Source organism: Triticum urartu, chromosome 1A, assembly GCF_056163025.1.
Source record: "Triticum urartu cultivar PI428250 chromosome 1A, HENAU_Tu73, whole genome shotgun sequence".
NCBI lineage: Eukaryota > Viridiplantae > Streptophyta > Magnoliopsida > Poales > Poaceae > Triticum > Triticum urartu.
In genome coordinates this window covers 495,336,175-495,357,815 of record NC_141873.1, presented here as the reverse complement: position 1 = coordinate 495,357,815, position 21,641 = coordinate 495,336,175, and the positions used below count along the sequence as shown (strand labels likewise).

Sequence of the window (21,641 nt, the reverse complement as noted above, 5' to 3'; positions counted from 1 at the left end):
CAACAGATGCTAGAAAACACATATGAAACAAAAAGATTTGCTTTACATGAAGTTTCATTTGACATAAAAGATAACATAACACACTACTGGCAAGCTATATTCCTAGGATTATCAAGTTGCATCTTCAAAACGCTGCTGCGGTCGCCTTCTTGAATGCACTATGATTCACCTACTTCAACACACTGTGATTTCCCTGTGCACATCAGCAGGGCAGATCTTGTTCAGCGGATGGGAAAACAGCTTCGAAGCAATCGTCTTCCGCACATCAAGCATATTTTGCTGCATAAGAAAAAATGGTAAAAAAGAGTGCAAAAGTATATCAGACACACAACACGTGCAAAAAGTACCCCCAAAAAAGCATGATTATGAATTTTTACCTTCTTAAAATCTTTCATCCTAATGCCATCGAAATTTTCCAAGTACAAAGTTGCAAAAAGTCCACAATCAAAGCTGTTTTGTGATGCCATGCAGAAAAAAGTGTAGAAGATGGTTAAGATGGGTACAAAAAAGGACATGAAAGAACTACTATTTTGGAGGGTGATGTTCATCAAAGCTTACTGAGTTGCCTGCTGTGGGTAGTCAAGCAGCGGCCAGTCGGATTTGAAAGAAGATTGGTCCACTGTGAAAGCTGGCTCTTCTGAAGCAATCCTCTTGAAATTGGTAAACTAGAACAAGTAGCAAAACATTAGCAAAAAAGTTACAGGTGCTTTGTAAAACACACAAGTAAAAATGGAAGAAAAATGCTACCATCACTAAAACTTCAGGTTATTGCTCTCTTTTTACATTAAATGAAACATTGAAAACTACAGATAATGCCCATTGTGGATCTTGTTTTTTTCATTAATGAAACAAAGAAAACTACATATAAAAGGATGAGATGTCACTTGCCAGATTCCTTGCAGCAATATCCAACTTTCCATTATCCAATGAGTCAAACAAGTTAAACTCCTTGTGCAATAGGTTAATGACACAAACAATCCAGTGGCCATCGCGGACGATGGTGAAGTAAAGCTAGAAAAAGCAGTAAAGACAATATAGAAGTGAATAAACTTGAAAGCAGCAAAAACGGAAGGAAACACATAAATTGATATAAAAAAGTGTTGGGAGCAGTCTTACTAGGTCAAAAACAGAAATCTGAAAATTTTGGCACGCCCTCCTCAGCTCTTTTGCACAAACACTTGGATCAAATACTTCTGGGTGGACAGAGAGTTGAAGCTGTAGCACATGTGGACGCAACAAACACAAAATTAAGAAAAGGATGAATAGAGATCTGCTGTAGTACGGTATACACAAAAAAAATCTAGAAAAAGTGATAGCAATAAAAGGGATAAAAAGTAGATGGGAACTAACACTCATTAAAACAGAGAAAGCAAATTTCTTCTGCTTATTTGAAGACGACAATTGTTCAATGTTGAAGCTTTCAATGAATAATGACATGACTTCACTACAAATATGAGCACGTGGCTTCAACGACTTCTGGAAGTTCGTGTACGTAATGTGGAAATCACCAATCCTAATGAAAGGAGGCCTGCAAAGAATAAGGATAAAACCATAGTAGTGAGGACCATTTGACAAAGATGAAAAATGTAATAATACAATATAACAAAAATGTTGGAAGCAAAATTCAGAAAAAGATGCCACTTACTCAACTTCCCCTCTCTTCATCTTCTTCATCTTGTACCTCTTCATGACATAGTGCTGGTACATTGCTTCCGTGTTCGAATCTGTCTTTATTTTCTTGTACTTTGATCCGGCTGACAGTGGACTCCCTACTCTTTTCTTGCTCTTGAGTTTGTTCTCATCCTTGCTCTTCAACTTCTCCTCGTCAAGGTTGGGGCTTGGTTCCCTACTGCTAACTAGAACAACTGTCTCTTCTTGTGGCTTTGATGGTCCATCTGAAAAAAGCCAGTAGAAAAATGATTTTACAGAAAAATGTTGCGATGAGATATTTGTTCAAAGATATACATGGCAGAGCATACCTGCAGCCCCACTTGATAATGGAGCCATGGAGACTGGTGTGACATCATACACAGGAGCTTCTACTTCTCTTGATATTGCAGCCTGAGGAGTGACATCAAAAACACCACAAGACTTTGGTGTTGTAGCAGTGTTGCCATGAGTTGGAGCATTGGAGTTCGGATCTTGACTTTGGACACTAATCCACCAATCGTACTCCTCGGTGCCCTCTTGGAACAGGCACATTGATGGCGCATCACTCCAATGTCCAGTCACGCTAGTGTGCACAGAGTCATTGCGCTCGATGAATTGGTCACCATGCTCAATATCTTCACCACTAGACACTTTCTCCCTTGCATTCTCAAAAGACTGTGCAGGGGGCTCACCGACAACAGAGTCATTGCGCTCGATGAATTGGTCATCATGCTCAATATCTTCACCACTAGTTCGTGTGCCCATCTCAACCACATTGCCGCCATTAGACTCATGATCAATGCCGCTTGCATGGTTGCTTCGAGCTCCTTCACCCGGCTCAACCACCTTGTCTGTTGTTGGCTCATCTGCGACTTTCCTGCTATAGCTTTCCTTGACACAACCATGACGATCTGACTTGTCTACATCATTGCTGCGAGGGGGTGGCACATCAAAACTAACATCCGTTGCTCCCTGATAACTTGATGAAGCGGCGTCCACATCTTTGAGGAGCTGCCCCATTCTCTTGCAATGTATTGCTTGCAACACTTGCCCAAAAGAGCTTAGAGCCCCTTTTAACTCTGAAGAATATAGTTTTGTGTGCTTGTCATAGATTGCAGCCAGATGTGATGGTAGCTGAAAAATGTATGGAAAAAATGATGGTCATCAGTATTAAAGCAACTTAACATATAATGGAACTAGAAAAACAAAGCAAATAGAAAGGTATTTAATAAAAAATAAAGAACAGAAATAAAAACACAAAAAGAATAAGGAATAACCTCACCTCAAGCTCTGCACCGAATGGTGCTGGGTTCTGAAGCCAATCATCCAGTGAACCACACACATCTTCGTCCGTGCTTTTGCCATGTTCCGTTGGATTGCTACCACCTTCCGTAGGATTCTCTTCCTCAGCCACATCAGCTTGGTTGTCATTAATGTTGACATTTTCAGCCCCACAATCTTCAGTATCAACACAATCCGGGCTATCCGAAACCTGCTGATCTTGATCAACTTCAGTCATGTTGCCTACCGGGCCTTCGGCAGGCAATGCTGCGTACGGTGTCTCCGATAGAGGGCGAAACTACATGACACGAAGTAAAAAAGAAAACAAAAAGAATTGAAACCATTAGTACACGAACAACAGAAATAAAATAAGGAAAACACAAAAATGGGAAGAAACAAATAATGCAATGGATGAGGAAGGTAAAACCACACAAAACTTACACGACACTTCCCGAATGAAGCTTTGCCCAAAGATAGCTTGTTCTTGTCAAATTCCAATACAAGATCAAAGTCCGTTTGATGTACGAAGCAAGCCCTTGGAAGAGAATAATTCAGCTGGTGCTCATTGATGGCAGCTTGGGGAAATATCAAATGGTCCATGTAAATAACCTGAATAAGAAAGACAAGAAATAATTTCCCAGACACAAAAAAGAAAAAATGTGATTATGACAAACAAAGACATGCTGCGATAGATAGAAACAATCTAACAAGAAAAGCAAGTATACCTCAAGCATAGGGAAACAGCCCCCAACCCAGAATGAAGAAGTAGCTTGTGATTTTATCTTATCCTGACACTTCTTGACCTCTCTCATTGCAACACTTAAAACATGCTCATCCCAAGCGAATTCAGCAACCTTGTCCATTTCTACAAGGCTTTTCAAGTACTCTAGGGGCACCATGTTTCCAGTGCTTGGAGTTAAAACGGTTGCAAGCGCCAAGAGCACCCATGATCTCTTCGTAGTATCGCCATCATCATTCCTTGCTCGGTGAAGCACAGTCACTGTATGCGCAATCGGAGCCCTGCCATTCTTATGATAAATGTTGCGTAGCTCACACTGCTCGTGTCTCTTGAAAAGCTCAACTGGTCTGTTGCCTGATGGGATATTGAAAACCTTCTTCACCATGTCTCTAGTAAACACAATCACCTTAGTCCGACTCAGCCTGAAAACCCACAAATAAAAATGTATTCATTGGTTACTAACAAAAACATAACCTAAGAAAGAAAAGAAAGTATATGTTGCAGACATGCATGATGTAGGAGAAAAAAGAAGAAATGAGGTGGGTGCAATACCTGAGCTCACGCTTTTACCACTCCATCAGATCAGGTGGCGCTTTGAAATGTGAAATGGTCATCAGATCACCAAAGCCAGTTTCATTAATGTAGTGCCTCTTGGTGGGATTGAGTTTTGTCTTCGCAACTCCGCGCAAGCGTTTTGCTGCAAAACGTTGGCTGAATGCAGTACCAGACTCCATTACTTCTTCGTCTGACATGTAGCTGCAAAAAATTACATGAAGCAAAAACACTATAAGATGGAAAAAAAATCTTGTATATATGTAGAAATAAAACAAACAATAAGACACTGGCTGCACTGACTTTCATCTAAAACAACCTAATTTAAACAACAAAATGCATCTAAACAAACAAAAAAAATGCAGCATAAACCTAATCTTTACTGAGCACATAGCATCATCACAAAATTAGACCACTGAGAAATCTAGTCATCCAACTCTGAAAATCTAAACACCTACGACTACAACCCTGACCCCTACATCTAAAATCTCAACTATAAAAACTCCACTTTCAGATAGACCCATCTACAAAAGCTAGGTACACCCTCCTCTTTTAGCTAGACCCATCTACAGATTATTATCCATATTATTATTTCAATTCTCAAGTATGTATATTGGCATATTCCATGTTTTTGCAGATGATTATTATCCAGACATAAATGCTAGCACTAAGTCTGTAAGCTTATGCCACTCTTACATGACACACATATAATGTTCAAAAAAATCATATTTACACCGTAAAGTATGCTGGTATTTTGGAAGTTTATAGTTAAATAGGTGGTTTGCAGCAATATTCATCACATTTTGGAAGTTTATTGTTAAAAAAGGTGATCTGCAGCAAGTAAGTTGTAGAGAACAGACTTCATTCACCAGAGAAAAATGTGATGAATATTGCTTGCATGTTCGCTCTCTCGTTCGCCTTGGGACAGACTCTTTAACTGGCTGCCAGACGAAGCTCCATGTCCAACTCTAAAAATCTCATCACCTACCACTACAACCTTGTCCCCTACCTCTAAAATCTCAACTATAAACCCTAGCTACAACATGGAACCAAATTAATCTGATGTACACAAAAAAACCCTAGGTGAAATGGGGACGAATTTGGCGACCTGGAGGGAGCAACGGCTCAACTGAAACCAAATTAATCTCTACCATGCATTCGGCCCGGATCTACTCGTCCAGCGTTGGGAACTACTGGGAATTAAGCTCTGAAGGGAGATCAATCAGGCGGGGGAGAAAAAATGCTGCGAATTGCAGGCCACCATACCTGTCGTCCACCGCCGCAAAAACAGGGGGGGTCGTGTAGCTCGGCGCCGTGGCCGACGATGCTCGGCGCCGCCCGATGATGCTCGCCGCCGGTCGTCCCGGCAGCATCCAGTCCCCCCGCCACTGCCACGATCTTGGATCTCGGACTCGACTGCGCCGTCGTCAGAGCTAGAGAGGGGGATGGGGATGGAAAACGATGGAAGCAGACAGGGACGCCGAGCTAACGGGGGTGGAAGCAAAAAAAATAACCTGGGGCACGCGCGTCCACACACCTGGAAAGAACGCGTCCGCACCGTCCGATGCCGCGCGATCCGACGGCGCGCGAAACGGTCACTCAGACGGTTGTGTGCATCCGGCTGCGAATAAGCGTTTTCCTAAATTTTTTCGTTGTTCCGTCGCATGGTACTAGGTTTTTGTGATAGGTCAATGTAGATTCCACCTCGAGGCAGTTGGCCTCGTTTTCTTTTTCTTGTACGTGTTTCGTTTGGCATCAATGTTTTGACTTTACTTAGCATTGTTGAATAATCTGTATTATTTTTTTAAAAAACGGAGGCAAAAGATTTGCCTCATCGATTAATTAAGCAAAAGAGAATTGCCCAGTTAATTAGAAGAAAACCGGGCGAAAACCGATATAAACTTACCACATGTGGACTACTTACAGAGCATGCAACCCCATAACCACACGATCAACCCGACAACCAAACCGAACACGCAAGGTCCATCAACCCTCACACTGTTACATCGCAAAGAAGACCCCAACAAGAGAACCTCGCTAAAGACCATGCTTTTCACCAAAATGCACCGAATCATCAAGCTGCTGCGGACGCCTTTTCTGTGGCGCCACTCTTCTTTGCTTTGCTCCTGAGAGCCTCCTCCATAATTGTCTTGTCAGATCCGGGGCTAGCCCTCTCCAAACGTTTGAGCAAACTATGAATCTCAATCTCGAAGAGAATCTCATCAACCTTGTCCCGCACAGACGCCTCGTACCTCACGGCCACATGCGAGTCGGTGACCGCAACGTCGGAACCTCCACGGTCCACAGAGGCGAGCGGCTGGCTGGGCGCTGAAGGATCAGGCGCCAACATACTAACCGCCTCAACATCATCAGCCACAAGTACCCCTGACATAATGGACTCAGGCACCACCGACACAAAGGACTCAGGTGCCTCCAGTTGCTCACATGACAAAGGAGAATCATGTCCCTCACAAGAGGTCGCTGGCGCGTCGACCTCCATATGCTCCACAGACGGAGGCGAAGCTGGTCTCACACATAGTTGTTGAAGCTCGGGCATGACCTGCAGCACAGGGGTGACGACCCCGGCGAAGGCCTCACCCTCAACAATACCTGACACAAGGGGCAAGACAGACACTGGCGAAGAACTGACCCCAGTACGAGGGGAGAAACAACCGAAGAGCTCCGTCCCCTTGTCTCCCACAGAACAAACACCAGAAACAACAGGAGGTCGCGACATCGGAGGAGTCGGCAACATAGCTGGCACGAGGGAGAGCTTGGTCAGAGTAGCCTCCGCCCGCTCCAGAAAGCTCTCAACACGTGCCATCAAGCCTCGCAGCATCTTGAACTGTAGCTCCACATCAGACAAGGTAGCTGAGCCAGCAGTACCAGAGACGATAGACGCCTAGGACCCACGACGAAGCGCCTCAGAGGGGAGCATGAACTTCATTGAACCTTCACAGGAAGCTGGAGCTTGACGATGCTCGATGCCGAGGCGCGGCATGACAAGGCATGCCAGCGAGCTGAGAGGACGCCAGGGGTTGCGGCACCCGCGCGCAAGGTAACCATTCTGCAAACATCGAGAGTATCTAAGTGGATCTCTGCAAACAGCCACACAATGCCCAGGAGCAAGGCATCTGCAGCATCTGCCATACAGCCAAGCAGGGATGGGGCGAGCAGCCAATACCAGGGCCGGTGTTGACGGATGCCGCGGACCTCGCCGCGGCAGCACCTCCTGCCTGCTGCCAAGGCCATTGACGCCGACCCCGCCAAGGTGTGCATAATCTGTATTATTGTGTGTGCGTGGATGCTGCTATCCTCCTTTTGCGGGAAAAAGCAATTCTTTCGATGAATTGCAAGCTGTGATCTACGTATGCATGCGTACTGATGCCTCCCCGTCAGTTGGATACACACCCAATCGGACCCTACCTACGCCTCACCCCCTTGGGCCTTGGCAAACGCAGGCCACGACCGCCATGGCATGTGCTCAACACATCACTCGTGGTCATGCATCGGTGCGTGCCGCCCCGCGGACGTCGACCAGATCCGACCGAGTCCATGTCCATCCACGGATGCAGCAGCTTTGCGTTGCAACCACTCGGCGGATCCATCCATCACATGCATCCTCATCATCCGTATGGGTCGCCATTACCCATGCCATTAGCAAAGCACGAAAGCAAAAGGCCAAAACAAAAGCCAGAGCCACTGGATCGTCTCGTCTTTTTTATGTCTCTCGCGCTCTGAACTTTGCTCTTGTACGTACGCGGTACAGGGCATCGGCCATTTGCGTACCCCGGGTAGGAGGTCGGTACGCTGGGCGCCCACTCCAAAAGGCAGCCAGCCGTGCCGGAAACTGAATCGGGAAAAGGAGCGGATGGATCCAGGGACCGATGTGATGGCGTCCATGTGCACGCTGGTCGACCGATTTTGCCACCGCTGTAAGTGATCACCGGCGTCGCTTTGCGCGTACTTAGTTGGGTGATGTGATTGCGAAGCTCTTGTTGTAGGTGGATGTACTGGCATACAGTAGATCATAATTGGCGCATGATCCGTGGACCTTTCCATCGGGGTAGTAGGACGTAGTAGTGCCGTTGAGCTCCTCGGTTACTTACGCGCAACGTCTATAATATTCAATTCGATTACCCGCATGTTAGCCGAGGACAGATTGACTGGTTAATCTAGTCGTAGTTAGTCGACATGCATGAGTTACTGTGATCCAACTTTGGATGAAATCCGTTAGGAATAGTTTAATTGACACGTGCTAGCTAACAATTCATCATTAGTAAAACATCATTAGCGAAGCGGTGTGTCCAACCCCGAATAGACGTCTCGTACGGACACATGTGTCCATACAGACAGCGGTGTCTCTCGGCGGCATGGAGCAGTGGGGTCTCAACGGTGAACGCGTAGTGATGGACGAGGGCAGGGTGGCGGTGCTGTCTGGCGTCATGATGACGTCAACTGCAGACTAGCAAGGTCGATGCTTCAGTACCTGCTATGAAGATGGATCAGTGGAAGTCGGCGGCGGCGACCTCTGAGAGTGCGTCGGACCGGTATGTGTCCCAGACCCGGTATGAGGCTTGGCTGGGGCCTCCGGCTTTGGATGTTAATCTTTGGTGCGAGGTCTATTTGATATTCGGCTTGGACAATCGGCAACCCGTCGTCAAGTGGTTATGAGTAGTGACAGATGTTGTCAAGATAATGACTTCAGACTTACTAATGTATTACCTTGTAATATCTTTGTGAATAATTAATAAAATGACTCTTTCCCCTTTTTGAAAACAAAAAAAAAATGTGTCCATACAGACGCGACTCTTCCCCCTCTCTTTTAATCTTGTAACTGCTGCCTTTTGGGGGCATCCCTTGAACATGTATATATATCTTGAGATCAATACAATTAAAGGACTAATCGTCCACTTCCTTTCAATCCTAAAAGCAAAAGCACATTGCTCTGAATTTACTTATCCTCACAAATTATAAAGAGTGAGAAAACAATTTGCGAACAAAATATTGTGAAAATCCAATAGATTGTTCACAATGTCATAATCATGTCAATTGAATTGGTATGCCACATCATCCACATTCGCAAAGTTCATGGGAGGGTGAGTAATGTCCCAAACCTATAACCTGTTAACAGTCATTAGATTGCACGTGTTATACTCTTTTTTCCTTCATGAATTTTCTCTAACGATTTTTCATAAAGGTTTTTAACGAGACAATATAAACACAAATGTGCGTATACGCCATATCATTTTCTTCTTATATTTTCCCACTAGGTTTTAAAGAAGTTTTCTATGGCAATCAAATCACACTCTTTTCCTTATGAGTTTTTCTTGAAGTTTCTCAAAACGGTTTTTAATGAGGCAATATCTTCTTATAAATCATATGTCATATTTTCTATTTTTTCCATTGGGTTTTAAAGAAAGTACGTAAGACATATTTATTGTTCTCTAAACTCACCAATGAGTTTTCTTCCTTCTCAAAGGTTTTTCTCATTTGAGTTACCAAGGAGATAATAATCATTATATGTTGCATCATTTTTTTCTTATTATTTTTTCCATAGGGTTTTAAAAAGTTTTAGTAGCATATCTGCACTATTCTCCTCATATTTTTTCCACGTGATTTTTGGGGCAGACTCTCAAGATTATACAAAGGATTTTTCAAGATAAATGCACAATAGGCCTATAATGATGAATATTCAATAAGTCTTCAAAGATGAACCATTCAAGAAGCAATGTTGTACAAGGGGGAGTGTTAGGAATAGTTTCTCACTTCTTATAGCTAATTGACATGTGTTAATTAGTGAACCATCATTAGTAAAACATCATTAGCAAAGGGGCGTGTCCAATCCCGAGTAGATGTCTCGTACGGCCCATTTGTCCATATAGACGGAGTGAATTGCAAAAAACCATCACATTAACGTTTAGGTTTGCAGAAAACACCGGTTTACGAATTTCTGCCAGAAAACACTAATTCTCGGCCTGATTTTTTTTGCAAGAAACACTAGTTGACGGTTTTGGTCCATTTGATGAGGATTATGACAGATGGAGCCCACCATTTGCTGACACGGCGTAATGGTCTTTTTACCAAAACCACCCCTCCTCCGTGAAAAAACTTCCTCCCTCGACAATGAGCACGGTGGCTTTTTGTAATTCTTCCCTCTCTCTCTCTCTTTTAATCTTGTAATCTTGTAACTGCTGTCTTTTGAAGGCATCCCTGAATATGTGTATATGGTGGTGTTTGGTTCTCCAGTCCTAGGACTTTTTCTAGTCTCTGGGACTTTTTAAAAAAGACTTTCAAGGAGGTGCTTCTAAAAACTTTTAGCAAAAAGTCCCAAAAAAGTCCCACCCTGTTTGGTTTACCAGAAACTTTTTCTAGTCCCAACAAAAAAGTCCCTGAAACCAAACACCCCTGTATCTTCTTGAGATCAATACAATCAAGGACCATTTGTTCACTTCCTTCCAATCTACTTTTACTTTAACAGAATCGTAAAGCTCTTGCGTCCCGGACCGCTCAGACCAGAGTGGTTTCTGTCCGTACCACGTACGCCCACACGATTCCACCATGGCAGACCAGAGAGAATGTTCTTCGTGGACAACCAAAGGAAATGATAAACTAGAGCACCAGCCCCGCCGTATTGCAATTTTATCTGCCCCTTGCTTACCTTGTGGACGTTGGCACCAACGTACTCCAACGTACTTGAGCTGATGAGTAGTCAATGCACGCACCGGCCGCTTGATTAATCAATCAATCGCTAGTGTTATTAAGTCTGCATGATGCTACACTACCAGCCAGGGAGAGAGCAGTTGTTGTACCGCCGCATCACTAAGATAATTATTACAACCTGTGATGGATCAATAATTACTAGGACCAAGTACAACTGGAGATCGAGTATAATACAGCAACGGGAAAGAAAGATGCAGGTATGTACTGTACGTGGTAATGCTACTTGCAGTGAAGGGTAAGGGCAAGGCCAACCACGACAACGAGGCCGGCTCATCGCGCGGGCCAGCCATGTTCACTTTCATGCCGGGGGGTAGGGCAGGGGAGGGGGGGGGGGGGGGGGGTGGTGCTCACCAGCCACGCGACCGGTGCACAACACACAATGCCGATGGGATTACCACATCCTGCTGCTGTGGCCGATGTCAACCTCCCGCACGGCTCACACCTCGACCCCCACCGTGTTTCGGTGCCGGCCATGCCGCAGTCTGAGCGGGTGCTTGCGGAGGAGATCCGCAGGCAACGTACACTCCACACGCCAGAGCAGCGCCGCAACCCGGCGTACGCACTAGACTCCCTGAACCGGGATGTCTGGTTCGCCATCGAGCACAACATTCGCCGTTGCGGCATCGTCCAGATCGAGGCACACCCTTCACCATCGCCACTGGTGGTGAGGCAGGAGGACGAGGAGGCTGAGGCCACGTACCAGACGACATCGGAGGAGGCCTTGGAACGTGCTATCGAGGAGTTGAAGCGCGAGGAAGACGCTCGCTAGCCTGGCCTTGAGGAGGTGCTCCAGCTGTCGGCGACAGGCAACTGCGTCTACCCGCCACCACCACCGACAATGCCGTCCTTGGGTGGTTGTCGTGCGGGAGTGGGTGTCTACGCCGCTCATTTGGCTGGGCGCGACGACAGAGGAGGAGGCGGCCTACCTCAAGCAGTGGATGGGGCGCGTGCCGGAGGAGGAGTGAGAGGACGAGGAGGACCGCATGCAGCTGGGGGCGAGGAGGAGGAGCGCTGGCAGCGTTGTGTGCGCGAGGAGAAGGAGGAGTGGCAGTAGGAGGAGGACGAGGAGGCGCGCACTACGTCAGTCAGAGCCGTCGTAGCAGCAGACGCCAGAGCAGGCGACGTTGGTGTCCTACCAGCGGGCTTCCCTTAGGCTGTGCCGCTGGAGTTCTTCGACCACGCTCGCTCCGCCGACGCTGACGCCTACCTCTGCATGCTAGGATGGCTAGGCGGCTGCCTTTTCTTTTTCTACTTTTTATTAACATTTTATATTTAATTATGTTTGAATTGGACTTTAGCGGATGTTTTAATATGTTTAATTATGTTTTTATTAATATGTAGGAGTATGTTTTAAATATAAATGTTTTACATGGCCCTTCAATTTTTTTCATATTTGATTCGGATACTGGCCGTACGTCAAAGAAAAAGCGTTGCCCGGGCCCACGGGTCAGAGGCAGGAAGAAGCCCTCGGCAGCCTCTTGGCCAACGCACGCCTCCCTTCTCTTAAATCCACAGCGAGTTTGCACACACACAGGCGCGCGCACCTGACCTGACCGCACACTTCTCCCGCACAACCGCACTGTACTGCACTACCTCAGACTCATTGGAGGGAGGGGGGAGACGACGCAGGTCGGCTGCTCACGGCGGGTCCGGCCGGAGGGGGAGGCGCCGGCGGAATGCTGCGGGCCGTCGTTTGTCCCTGGAGCAGAATTCGTGGCGCGTGATTCCGCGCTTCTTGGCCCTAATCGGCGGGCGGCGGCGGTTGGTCGATTCGAGCGGCCGCGGAGGAGGCCGGAGTTTTCTTCCTTCGGGGCCGGGCGTTCGCGCGCGCTGGGTCTTCTTGCTGCGCTGGTCTGCGCTCACGAGCACGCCGAGGCTGGGATTTTCGCGAGGTATGTATTCGACCTCGTGCCTGAGCACATACAATGCAGTTCGTTCCTCTCATTTCCTGCCAAAAAAAGAAAAAAAGGTTCATTCCCCTCAATTCTGTTGCGGCTAATCAGGCGATTTCGTGCACTTTTTTCATTAAAAAGAAAGTAAAAGCAAAGATACTACTAGAATGTATGGGCAACGTTCGTTTCCTAGTGATATTAATTTGGGGGCTTGCTTTTAAAAAAGTGTTAAATTCAGGAGCTGAACAACCCGCCATGGAGTGTTTCACCGTGATCAACCGATGCCATTTCTGCTTTGGTTTGCAGATTTGGTGGGCGCTTTAATCTTTTATCTTGCTTCCACTGACCATTGCTGCACCTGTAAAAAAATCCTGAAACTGTAAAATAGCCAGCCAGGCCTGTGCAAGGAGCAAATTTACCTGTACAGTTTCCAAGCTTAAATGCTCTAGGAGAACATGGCAGCATGAACTCTCCTATAAATTACAATCTTACTGCTGCGAGAAAAGTACTTCACTGCACTACATTACTAGAGGTCTACAGCTACAACTGTGGATTGTTTGTATGTACTGTTTTTTAGGAGACTGTTTGTACGTAGTGCGCAGACAGTGATATCTCTTGCCCTGCGCATTTGTCCCATGGATGCCCTGCTCTACGATCGTGCCAGCTCGTGTGCCGTGCTGCCCATGATCACACACACACATGGCGCATCCGGCCATTAATCCGCAGGGAGCCCCACGCCGCCCCCCGAACCCATGAAAAAAAAGGAATCCTCATCCCCGCTCGCATCTGAGACCACCTGCTTTATGTGCTGGACTTTTGGTTCGGTGCTGCTGCTTTCTTTCAAAGCGCTAGCTTGGTCCTTGAGAAAATTACATGTAGACAGTAATCAAGCCTCGGTGGTTAGGTGCTCTGCGTTGTTGCTTTTGTGCATGTTCCGTTCCATCAGTGCAGGCAAGGAGTTCACCAGTGTGCTGTGCCTTTCCTTTATCTATTGCAAGTCCTATTGGAACCCCGCCTTGTCACTATCCCTGCCTCCTCTCTGGTAAGGACCGAGCGAGCGCCTTGTTTAGGCGTTAAGGAAACTGGGGTGTCCTGTACAGTACAGAAAAGGCTAAAGAGGAGCGCTGAGATGCTTTATTAAAAGATCAGACCTGCCCTATGTAGGTTTCGTTTTATTGTAGCACATGATCAGACCTGCCCCATCTCAGAAATATAAAGCTCAGAGCTGCATGCACTGATTAACTACGGGGGTGGGGCTTTGGATTGGTTAGTCTAAAGGAAAGACAAGGGTGTCATTCGTTGTAATGTTCCTCTGGGAGGGGAGGTTGGTATGTAGCAGTTGAGAAAATCTGATGGACCCCTGTACATGTCGATGGGTGGTAGCACTTTGTCATTTTGTTATGGGTTTGTGTTTTTGTTCCAATGATGAGCTTTCCTCCGGCTTTCGATGCCACTAACGAGGATCAATTATGACGCAAAGCGTGGAAAGCTGTTGGTGTTTGTAACACTGGGAGATACTGGATCTAGGTTCCTTGGATCTTAAGTAATGTTGGCACTATTGAACATAGCTGCATTTTTACTGTCTGTGTAAGTAGTCTCCTTTGCCATTAGAAACTGTGGTTGATTGATAGTCTGACACACCTTGTGTCAAATCTTATTAATCTCACAATAGGCTCCTTTCTGGTCATCAAATTTGTTATTCTTTGGCAAGACTAGGAATCTGATATTACATTTTCCATTGCAAACATGAGTGAACATTCATCTTGTAAACTGTTAATGGATGAAAGCATTTTTTCCATCCAACTGCACAACTCTCTTGGCAGTTCTACATTATTGGTCCTTTATTGCAATTACAGAAGGAAATAGTTAATTCTCTTTTGCCTTTTCTTATGGTCTCTAAAGCAATGATGTTTTGTTGGTTGCTTAATCATGAAGTAACTATCTACATTGGGAAACTCCTATGCTTCATCACTTCATTTTTTGTATCCAAAATCCCTTGCACTTCTACTATGTTTTTCCAATTATGAACTGCATATTATACACCCACTATGATTTAGACTCTTGATGTTATAAGAACCAATCTCACTTACTCATGGCTTTCTTTTTCCTTTTGTGTAGCAGGAGTGAAGCGTTGATGACCGTCCGATTATAATTCTTCTTCTCCTTGTTCTCTAGCCATCCTAACAATGCAACATCTTTTGCTCATAGCTTTTCTTTCTGCTTCTCTGTTCCTTCCTTACCCTCCTTGTGCCAAAGGGGCTGATCTGAACTCTGACAAGCAAGCCCTTCTTGCATTTGCTTCGTCTCTGCCTCATGCAAGAAAGATCAACTGGACCCTCACAACGCAGGTCTGCACATCTTGGGTTGGGGTTACATGCACACCAGATGGGAAGCGTGTGCGTATGCTGCGACTACCTGCAGTAGGACTATTTGGTCCTATGCCCTCGAACATACTTGGCAAGCTTGATGCCTTAGAGGTGTTAAGCCTTCGGTCCAATCGTCTTACTGTTAGCCTACCCCCTGATGTAGCATCCATTCCTTCTCTGCACTCTCTTTACCTTCAGCGCAACAACTTGTCGGGCATAATACCTACATCACTATCCTCAAATCTAGCATACCTCGACCTGTCGTACAATACATTTGTTGGAGAAATCCCATTGAAAGTGCAAAATATGACTGAGCTTACTGGGTTGTCTCTCCAGAACAACTCTCTTTCTGGACCCATCCCTGATCTTCACCTTCCCAAACTGAGATATTTGAACTTGAGCTATAATAACCTCAGTGGGCCCATTCCAGCTTCTCTGCAGAAGTATCCAGCCAGTTCTTTCTTGGGGAATGCTTTTCTATGTGGGTTTCCCCTGGAACCATGTCCAGGGACCACACCTTCTCCTTCTCCGAATGCACCACCTTCCCAGGAAAGTAATTTGGAAAAGTTTTGGGGAAAGCATCACAAAATTATCATAATTGCAATACTTGCTGGAGGAGCGGCAATATTGTTGATTTTGATTATCATACTCGTGATATGCATCTGCAAGAGAAAGAGAGATGGAGAGCCTCGCGCAGCCTCATCCTCATCCAAAGGGAAGGGTGTTGCGGGTGGAAGAGGAGACAAATCCAAGCCAGAATACAGCAGTGGTGTTCAAGAAGCAGAGAGGAACAAATTAGTTTTCTTTGAGGGCTGTTCATATAATTTCGACTTGGAGGATCTGTTGAGGGCTTCAGCTGAAGTCCTTGGAAAAGGAAGCTACGGCACGACCTACAAAGCTGTTCTTGAGGATGGCACGACAGTGGTGGTCAAGAGGCTGAAGGAGGTGGTGGCGGGAAAGAAGGAATTTGAACAGCAAATGGAGATAATTGACAGGCTTGGCCAGCACCAGGGTGTTGTTCCCTTGCGTGCTTTCTATTACTCCAAGGACGAGAAGCTCTTGGTCTATGACTATGTTACACCGGGTAGCCTTTCAGCTGCTTTGCATGGTATGCTCTTTATCTCAAGTCTTTGATTTGAACCACTATGCAAGTATGCATTTCATTTACCTGTTTGAATTTTGAAACTTGTTTTGACCTAGTTTTTCATCACCTACTTAGATGACAAGTACATGCAATTCTATGGTAGAAATTGCCTTTAAATATGTAGCACTGTGAAATTGTTCCTGAAATAATTAGGAACCTGCAGTTTGTTCAATGCAATCTAAGTAAGTGTGCGAATTATGCATTCTGGCATGGTGAGGACTGAGGTTGCCTTTAAGCTAATCTTTTGAAATCTCAAACTGGACGATGAACAATTCCGTAGATATATGAAACTCCGAGTTGGTTATTATGAATTCGATAAATACAAGATGTATTAAACAGTAAAATTATACACATGCCTTATGTACTGCTTTTCGACCCTCGGCCATAGTCGTGCGGAAGAAAAATGGAAGATAGATTAAGGCAGTGCAAGCTGATGTCAACAAGTTGCTTCCTCACTAATTTATTTGTTTATTTTAGAATTTTTACTTCTTTTCTGAAGTTCTGATGAACACTCTGCGGGAGTTACTGTTGTAGTTTTGTAGCTAAAATTTGTATGCTTTTGAGCTACTGTTGTTCTATGGATGCTGAAATGTGTAGAAAAGAATAGGTGCCGATTTTCTTCACCTGTATAGTTAACTTGCATCTTTGTAATACCACATATGTATTGAAACGCCGAAGTTACATGATCACAGACTTACCATCCATTGTGAACACACAGGGAACAAATCTGCTGGAAGAGCACCACTGGACTGGGAGACGAGAGTGAAGATATCGCTCGGCGCCGCACGAGCGATCGCTCATCTTCACACCGGAGCAGGCGGCAAGTTCATCCACGGCAACATCAAGTCGAACAACATCATCCTCTCGCGGGAGCTGAGCGCGTGCGCCTCGGACTTTGGCCTTGCGCAGCTCATGGCCACCCCTCACTTCCACCCGCGGCTTGTCGGGTACCGCGCGCCGGAGGTCCTGGAGGCCAAGAAGCCGACGCAAAAGTCTGACGTGTACAGCTTCGGCGTGCTGCTCTTGGAGATGCTTACCGGGAAGGCCCCCCTCCGGTCCCCCGGCCGCGACGACTCCATCGAGCACCTCCCGAGGTGGGTGCAGTCTGTGGTCCGGGAGGAGTGGACGTCAGAGGTTTTCGACGTCGACCTGCAGAGGCACCCCAACACCGAGGACGAGATGGTGCAGCTGCTCCAAGTCGCCATGGCGTGCGTCGCCGTTCATCCGGACCAGCGGCCGAGGATGGAGCAGGTTGTCAGGAGGATGGAGGAGATCCGGAGCTCCGGCTCCGGGACGACGACGAGGACGTCTCCCGAGGACAAGCCGAGGGAAGAGCACATCCAGATCACCTGAGGCGAAAACAATAGGTCTGATACTGATAGCGTCCCGTCTGCCTGCAAACTAAGTTGATGGCCATTTTGTTTACTGATACCATTCTTTTACTAGCAGTAAGTAAATTTGCTTCCGTTATTGGTTTCAGATTCTCAGTGGTAGCTCTGCTGATCGTATCGTAGGGTGTTGTGGTGTGACTCTTTAGAGTATGGTTGATATTTTTCATTAGAGAATGGTTGATATTGATTCACTGAATGCGCAATCTGGTATGTCACTTGCCTGTTACCGATATTTTCTCCGACTGAAACTATGCTTGGTTCAGTTAGTCACTGCTGTTATTTAGGCAGAAAGAAAGAGGATCTGGTGACAGTTACTGATACTGCAAGTCGAGTCATGTTGCCGCTGCCTTTGTTAACGGAGGTGGTCTCCGGAACCAAAACGTGGGCATCGGGCGCGGGGGGATAGGGGAGCCAAAATTTCGAAATGGAGGGACCAAGCCAAGTTGATATATAACTATCTTAATACTCCCTCCAAAGAGAACTAAGCAGCTTATTTCGATTCAATGTGGATTATCACGCAATGCTCTAGCAAAGTTATCTCCCATTAAAGCGATGATCAAGATGAATAAATCTTTATAGTGTTTGTTTACCGATTTTGTCATCATAATAGCATAACTGCAAGTTTTAGAATTGGCATCACATAACAAGCAACCAGAAGAACTAAAATCTTCCCCTCAAAAAAAAGAACTAAAATCTTTATCTAAAAAACTAAAATCTAATGTATAATTTCGAAATATATAAGACGAGAACTGAGAAAGATAAAACAATAATCAATAGTACTACTACTAACCCTGCTATTTCGTTGTTCTGATTGAAGAATTGACGGGTGCAGTCTGTAGGTTAAGCCGGTCGCGCCGTCGCCTTGGGATTTCAATCTAAAACGCTATCAGGAGGAGCAAAGGGTGCATAGAGGCAGCGGTGTAATCCGGGAGAGCCATTTCTATAGGGAATTTGTTTATTTGGGAAGACCATCATGACTAGCTTTATTGCAATTTAGAAAGATAAAACGTCATCCACAAATCCGGAGACAAGACAGCCCGGGGGCTCGTCCGTCCAACTACTAGAAATCTTATTACAGAAACTATGTTTAGCTAGCACATGTGCCGCATCATTACATGACCGAGAGCAATGATTAAAAGTGACCTTCCCAATAGACGTAGCCGCATCCACACACTCCACAAAAATTGCCGCTGCAGTGTCCCACCATCTTGTTTGTCCAGTGCAGGAATCAATCACCATGAGGGAATCAGACTATGCTTCAACTCGAGAAAAACCCAAGATATTAGCAAATACTAGCCCATCGCGCATAGCCTGCTGGAAATATTAGCACTTTTCTGATTAGACTAATCCACGAGTAAACAGTAAGCATGGCATAAAAGGTATGCATCTCATAGATATACCTAAGCATACTAGCACATATAGAACATAGAAGCGCGAACCTTCTGTGAGCAGCACAAATACGGCTAGTACAAGTATGAGTAAACGAGGGATGAACAGATCATACCCTCCGGTTGGCCACGCCAACGCGGCGGCGGCAGCAGCAGCCTCGGCGTCGTCTGTGGCCTCTTTCTTGGCGGCGGCGGCGGCCATGGTGTCGATGCAGGGGAAGTAGTGGAAGCAGAGGCGGACGGTGCTGGGGACGGATCGGGAGCAGTCGCGTCGAGACGCTCCCCCAAAACCTTATTGCCGTTCTCCCGAGCAGGATCTCGAACGACAGGGTTCCGGAGGCACCTGCTCTCCCGACCATCCGTGCACACAGTCGTCGGGATGGGGTTGCCAGAGATAGCACAGAGTGAGGAACAGTAGATGACAGCTAGGTTATGCGAGAGGGAGGGAGTGAATTGAACTAGGTCATTCCACTGGGCAGAGCCTTCTTATATAGGCCGTCGGGTAGGAAGTTGTGGGCCTGGGCGGAGGCCCACGACCGAGTCGATGCACTCCCGGGAAGGGAATCGTCGTTCCTAGGAAGGGTCAAACACCCGCGAACGGGGCGGGTGGCGGCGGCGGAGGAGCGTGCGTGTACCACTCCTCTTCCCAAGCTCCCAATGGCAAGTGGTGGAGCAACCCATATAAAGGGGTCTCAACTCTCCTCAACTAGCAAGGTGGGACTAAACTTCCCACCACCTGCCATCTCATACATGTGCCTCAAGATTAACCAGGGATTAGTATCTTATATGGGCCTAAGCCCATCCATAATCCAACAATCCCCCATCAGATCTCGAGGCACATAAGTTTGTCAACTGTTCCAAACAATGTTTGATATACCAGAATTTTCAGTGGAGACTGTTAAGTTGAACTTCCACCTAGAGCAATAGGATTCGACTTCTTCATAACTGAACAATGGACTATGCCTTGAATTGTCAGTTTGGCGTGCAGAAGTTTCACCTGTTGTCAGCTGATACGTGGTTGCCGAAGGCTAAACCCCACGGGTGGAGCTTATTAGTCATACTCCGTACCTTCTCATGAGCTTACTAGAGATTACCCAATCTCATAGACTGTGACCAGCAGTCGGGCTCACATAGGTGTGTTCCTCCGAAGAATGCTCTGTAGATTAGCATCTTGCTTACATAAGCTTTAGAACACATTAATATAAAAGTCAACCTACCTTACAGAATTGAGAGTATTATGCATCTCCAACGGAGTGGGTTAATTAAGGATACTCTCCTCAGTTGACCGTTGGATTGTTTTCCCAGGTCCTAATTCACGGGATTTCCGATCACATAGGTTGGGTTACCCCCATGGCAACTTACGTGGGTCTCATACCCATCTCCCTCGATGCATTTTCTATCACAACCCATGATAGCCCTTTTGTAAAAGGGTCTGCCAGATTCTTAGCCGTCTGGATATAATCCAATGCTATTACTCCGGAGTTTCTTGATTTTCTGATAGATTTCAATCTTCTTCTTATGTGCTTTGTGGATTTCATGTTGTCCTTTGAACTCTTAGCCTTGGCAATCACCGTTTGATTGTCACAGTTCATAAGGACAGCTGGCATTGGTTTGTAAACCACCGGCAAATCCATCAATAGCTCTCGAAGCCATTCCGCTTCGACGCATGATGTGTCTAATGCTGTGAGTTCTGCTTCCATAGTTGATCTGGTTAAGATCGTCTGCTTGCAAGACTTCCAGGAAACAGCACCACCACCAAGTGTGAAGACATGTCCACTTGTGGCTTTCATCTCATCAGCATCAGATATCCAATTCGAATCACTATACCCCTCAAGTACCGTCGGGTACCCAGAATAATGAATTCCATAGTTCGCAGTACCTTGCAAGTAACACATCACTCACTCAACAGCATGCCAATGCACATCTCCCGGATTGGAAACAAACCGGCTCAGTTTGCATACAACAAATGAGATGTCAGGACGAGTAGCACATGCTAGGTACATCAGTGAACCAACCACTTGAGAATATCTCAATTGATCTACAGCCGTGCCTTCGAACTTTCGAATCCACACGCTGGGATCATATGGTGTTGCAGAAGGTTTGCAGTCTGAATATCCAAAATGGCTCAAAATCTTCTCAACATAGTGGGATTGCAAAAGTGTAATTCCACCCTCAGAATTTCTCACTAGCTTGATGTTCAAGATAACATCATCCACTCCCAAGTCTTTCATCTCAAAGTTATGAGATAGAAAAGCCTTGACCTCCTCTATGACCTTGAGGTGGGTCCCAAATATCAGTATGTCATCGACATACAGACACAGTATAACTCCTTCGCCTCCACCATAGCGATAGTAGACACATTTGTCGGCTTCGTTCACAACAAAGCCAACAGATGTCAGAGTAGTGTTGAACTTCTCATGCCATTGCTTAGGCGCTTGTTTCAGGCCATACAAGGATTTCACTAGCTTGCACACCTTTCTTTCCTGACCATTTACTACAGAGCCATCTGGCCGTT

General features: G+C 46.0%; 2 protein-coding genes and 1 pseudogene across 3 annotated transcripts; 1 reads left to right on the top strand and 2 right to left on the bottom strand.

Annotated features, from left to right (window-relative positions):
• Positions 1-174: 174 nt before the first annotated feature.
• LOC147991924 (uncharacterized) lies at positions 175-2,670 on the bottom strand. Its single transcript, XM_087538870.1, has 8 exons — positions 1,980-2,670; positions 1,646-1,895; positions 1,351-1,528; positions 1,117-1,215; positions 889-1,011; positions 559-665; positions 378-450; positions 175-279 (listed from the first exon to the last, which is right to left on the bottom strand). The coding sequence occupies exons 1-8, from the start codon at positions 2,668-2,670 to the stop codon at positions 175-177; spliced, it is 1,626 nt and encodes a 541-aa protein (XP_087394996.1).
• Positions 2,671-6,296: 3,626 nt separating this feature from the next.
• On the bottom strand, positions 6,297-8,003 carry LOC147991923 (uncharacterized; annotated as a pseudogene).
• Positions 8,004-12,461: 4,458 nt separating this feature from the next.
• On the top strand, positions 12,462-17,929 carry LOC125527803 (putative inactive receptor kinase At5g58300). Of its 2 annotated transcripts, none has more exons than XM_087526528.1 (3): positions 12,462-12,837; positions 14,956-16,311; positions 17,066-17,929. In XM_087526528.1, the coding sequence occupies exons 2-3, from the start codon at positions 15,024-15,026 to the stop codon at positions 17,698-17,700; spliced, it is 1,923 nt and encodes a 640-aa protein (XP_087382654.1). In that variant the 5' UTR covers positions 12,462-12,837; positions 14,956-15,023; the 3' UTR covers positions 17,701-17,929. The 2 variants fall into 2 exon arrangements, with proteins under 2 accessions (XP_087382654.1, XP_048548270.2); XM_048692313.2 differs by having other exon boundaries at positions 12,463-12,837; positions 14,959-16,311.
• Positions 17,930-21,641: the final 3,712 nt, after the last annotated feature.

What these genes read in the sequence shown, in the direction of transcription:
- LOC147991924 (XM_087538870.1), bottom strand. Translation starts at nt 2,670, where the DNA reads ATGGGGCAGCTCCTCAAAGATGTGGACGCCGCTTCATCAAGTTATCAG. An exon ending in CTTTCTCTGTTTTAATGAGT is followed by an intron (nt 1,216 to 1,350) that starts GTTAGTTCCCAT and finishes CATGTGCTACAG; the next exon opens with CTTCAACTCTCTGTCCACCC. An exon ending in TACCCACAGCAGGCAACTCA is followed by an intron (nt 451 to 558) that starts GTAAGCTTTGAT and finishes ATCACAAAACAG; the next exon opens with CTTTGATTGTGGACTTTTTG.
- LOC125527803 (XM_087526528.1), top strand. Translation starts at nt 15,024, where the DNA reads ATGCAACATCTTTTGCTCATAGCTTTTCTTTCTGCTTCTCTGTTCCTT. An exon ending in CCTTTCAGCTGCTTTGCATG is followed by an intron (nt 16,312 to 17,065) that starts GTATGCTCTTTA and finishes GTGAACACACAG; the next exon opens with GGAACAAATCTGCTGGAAGA.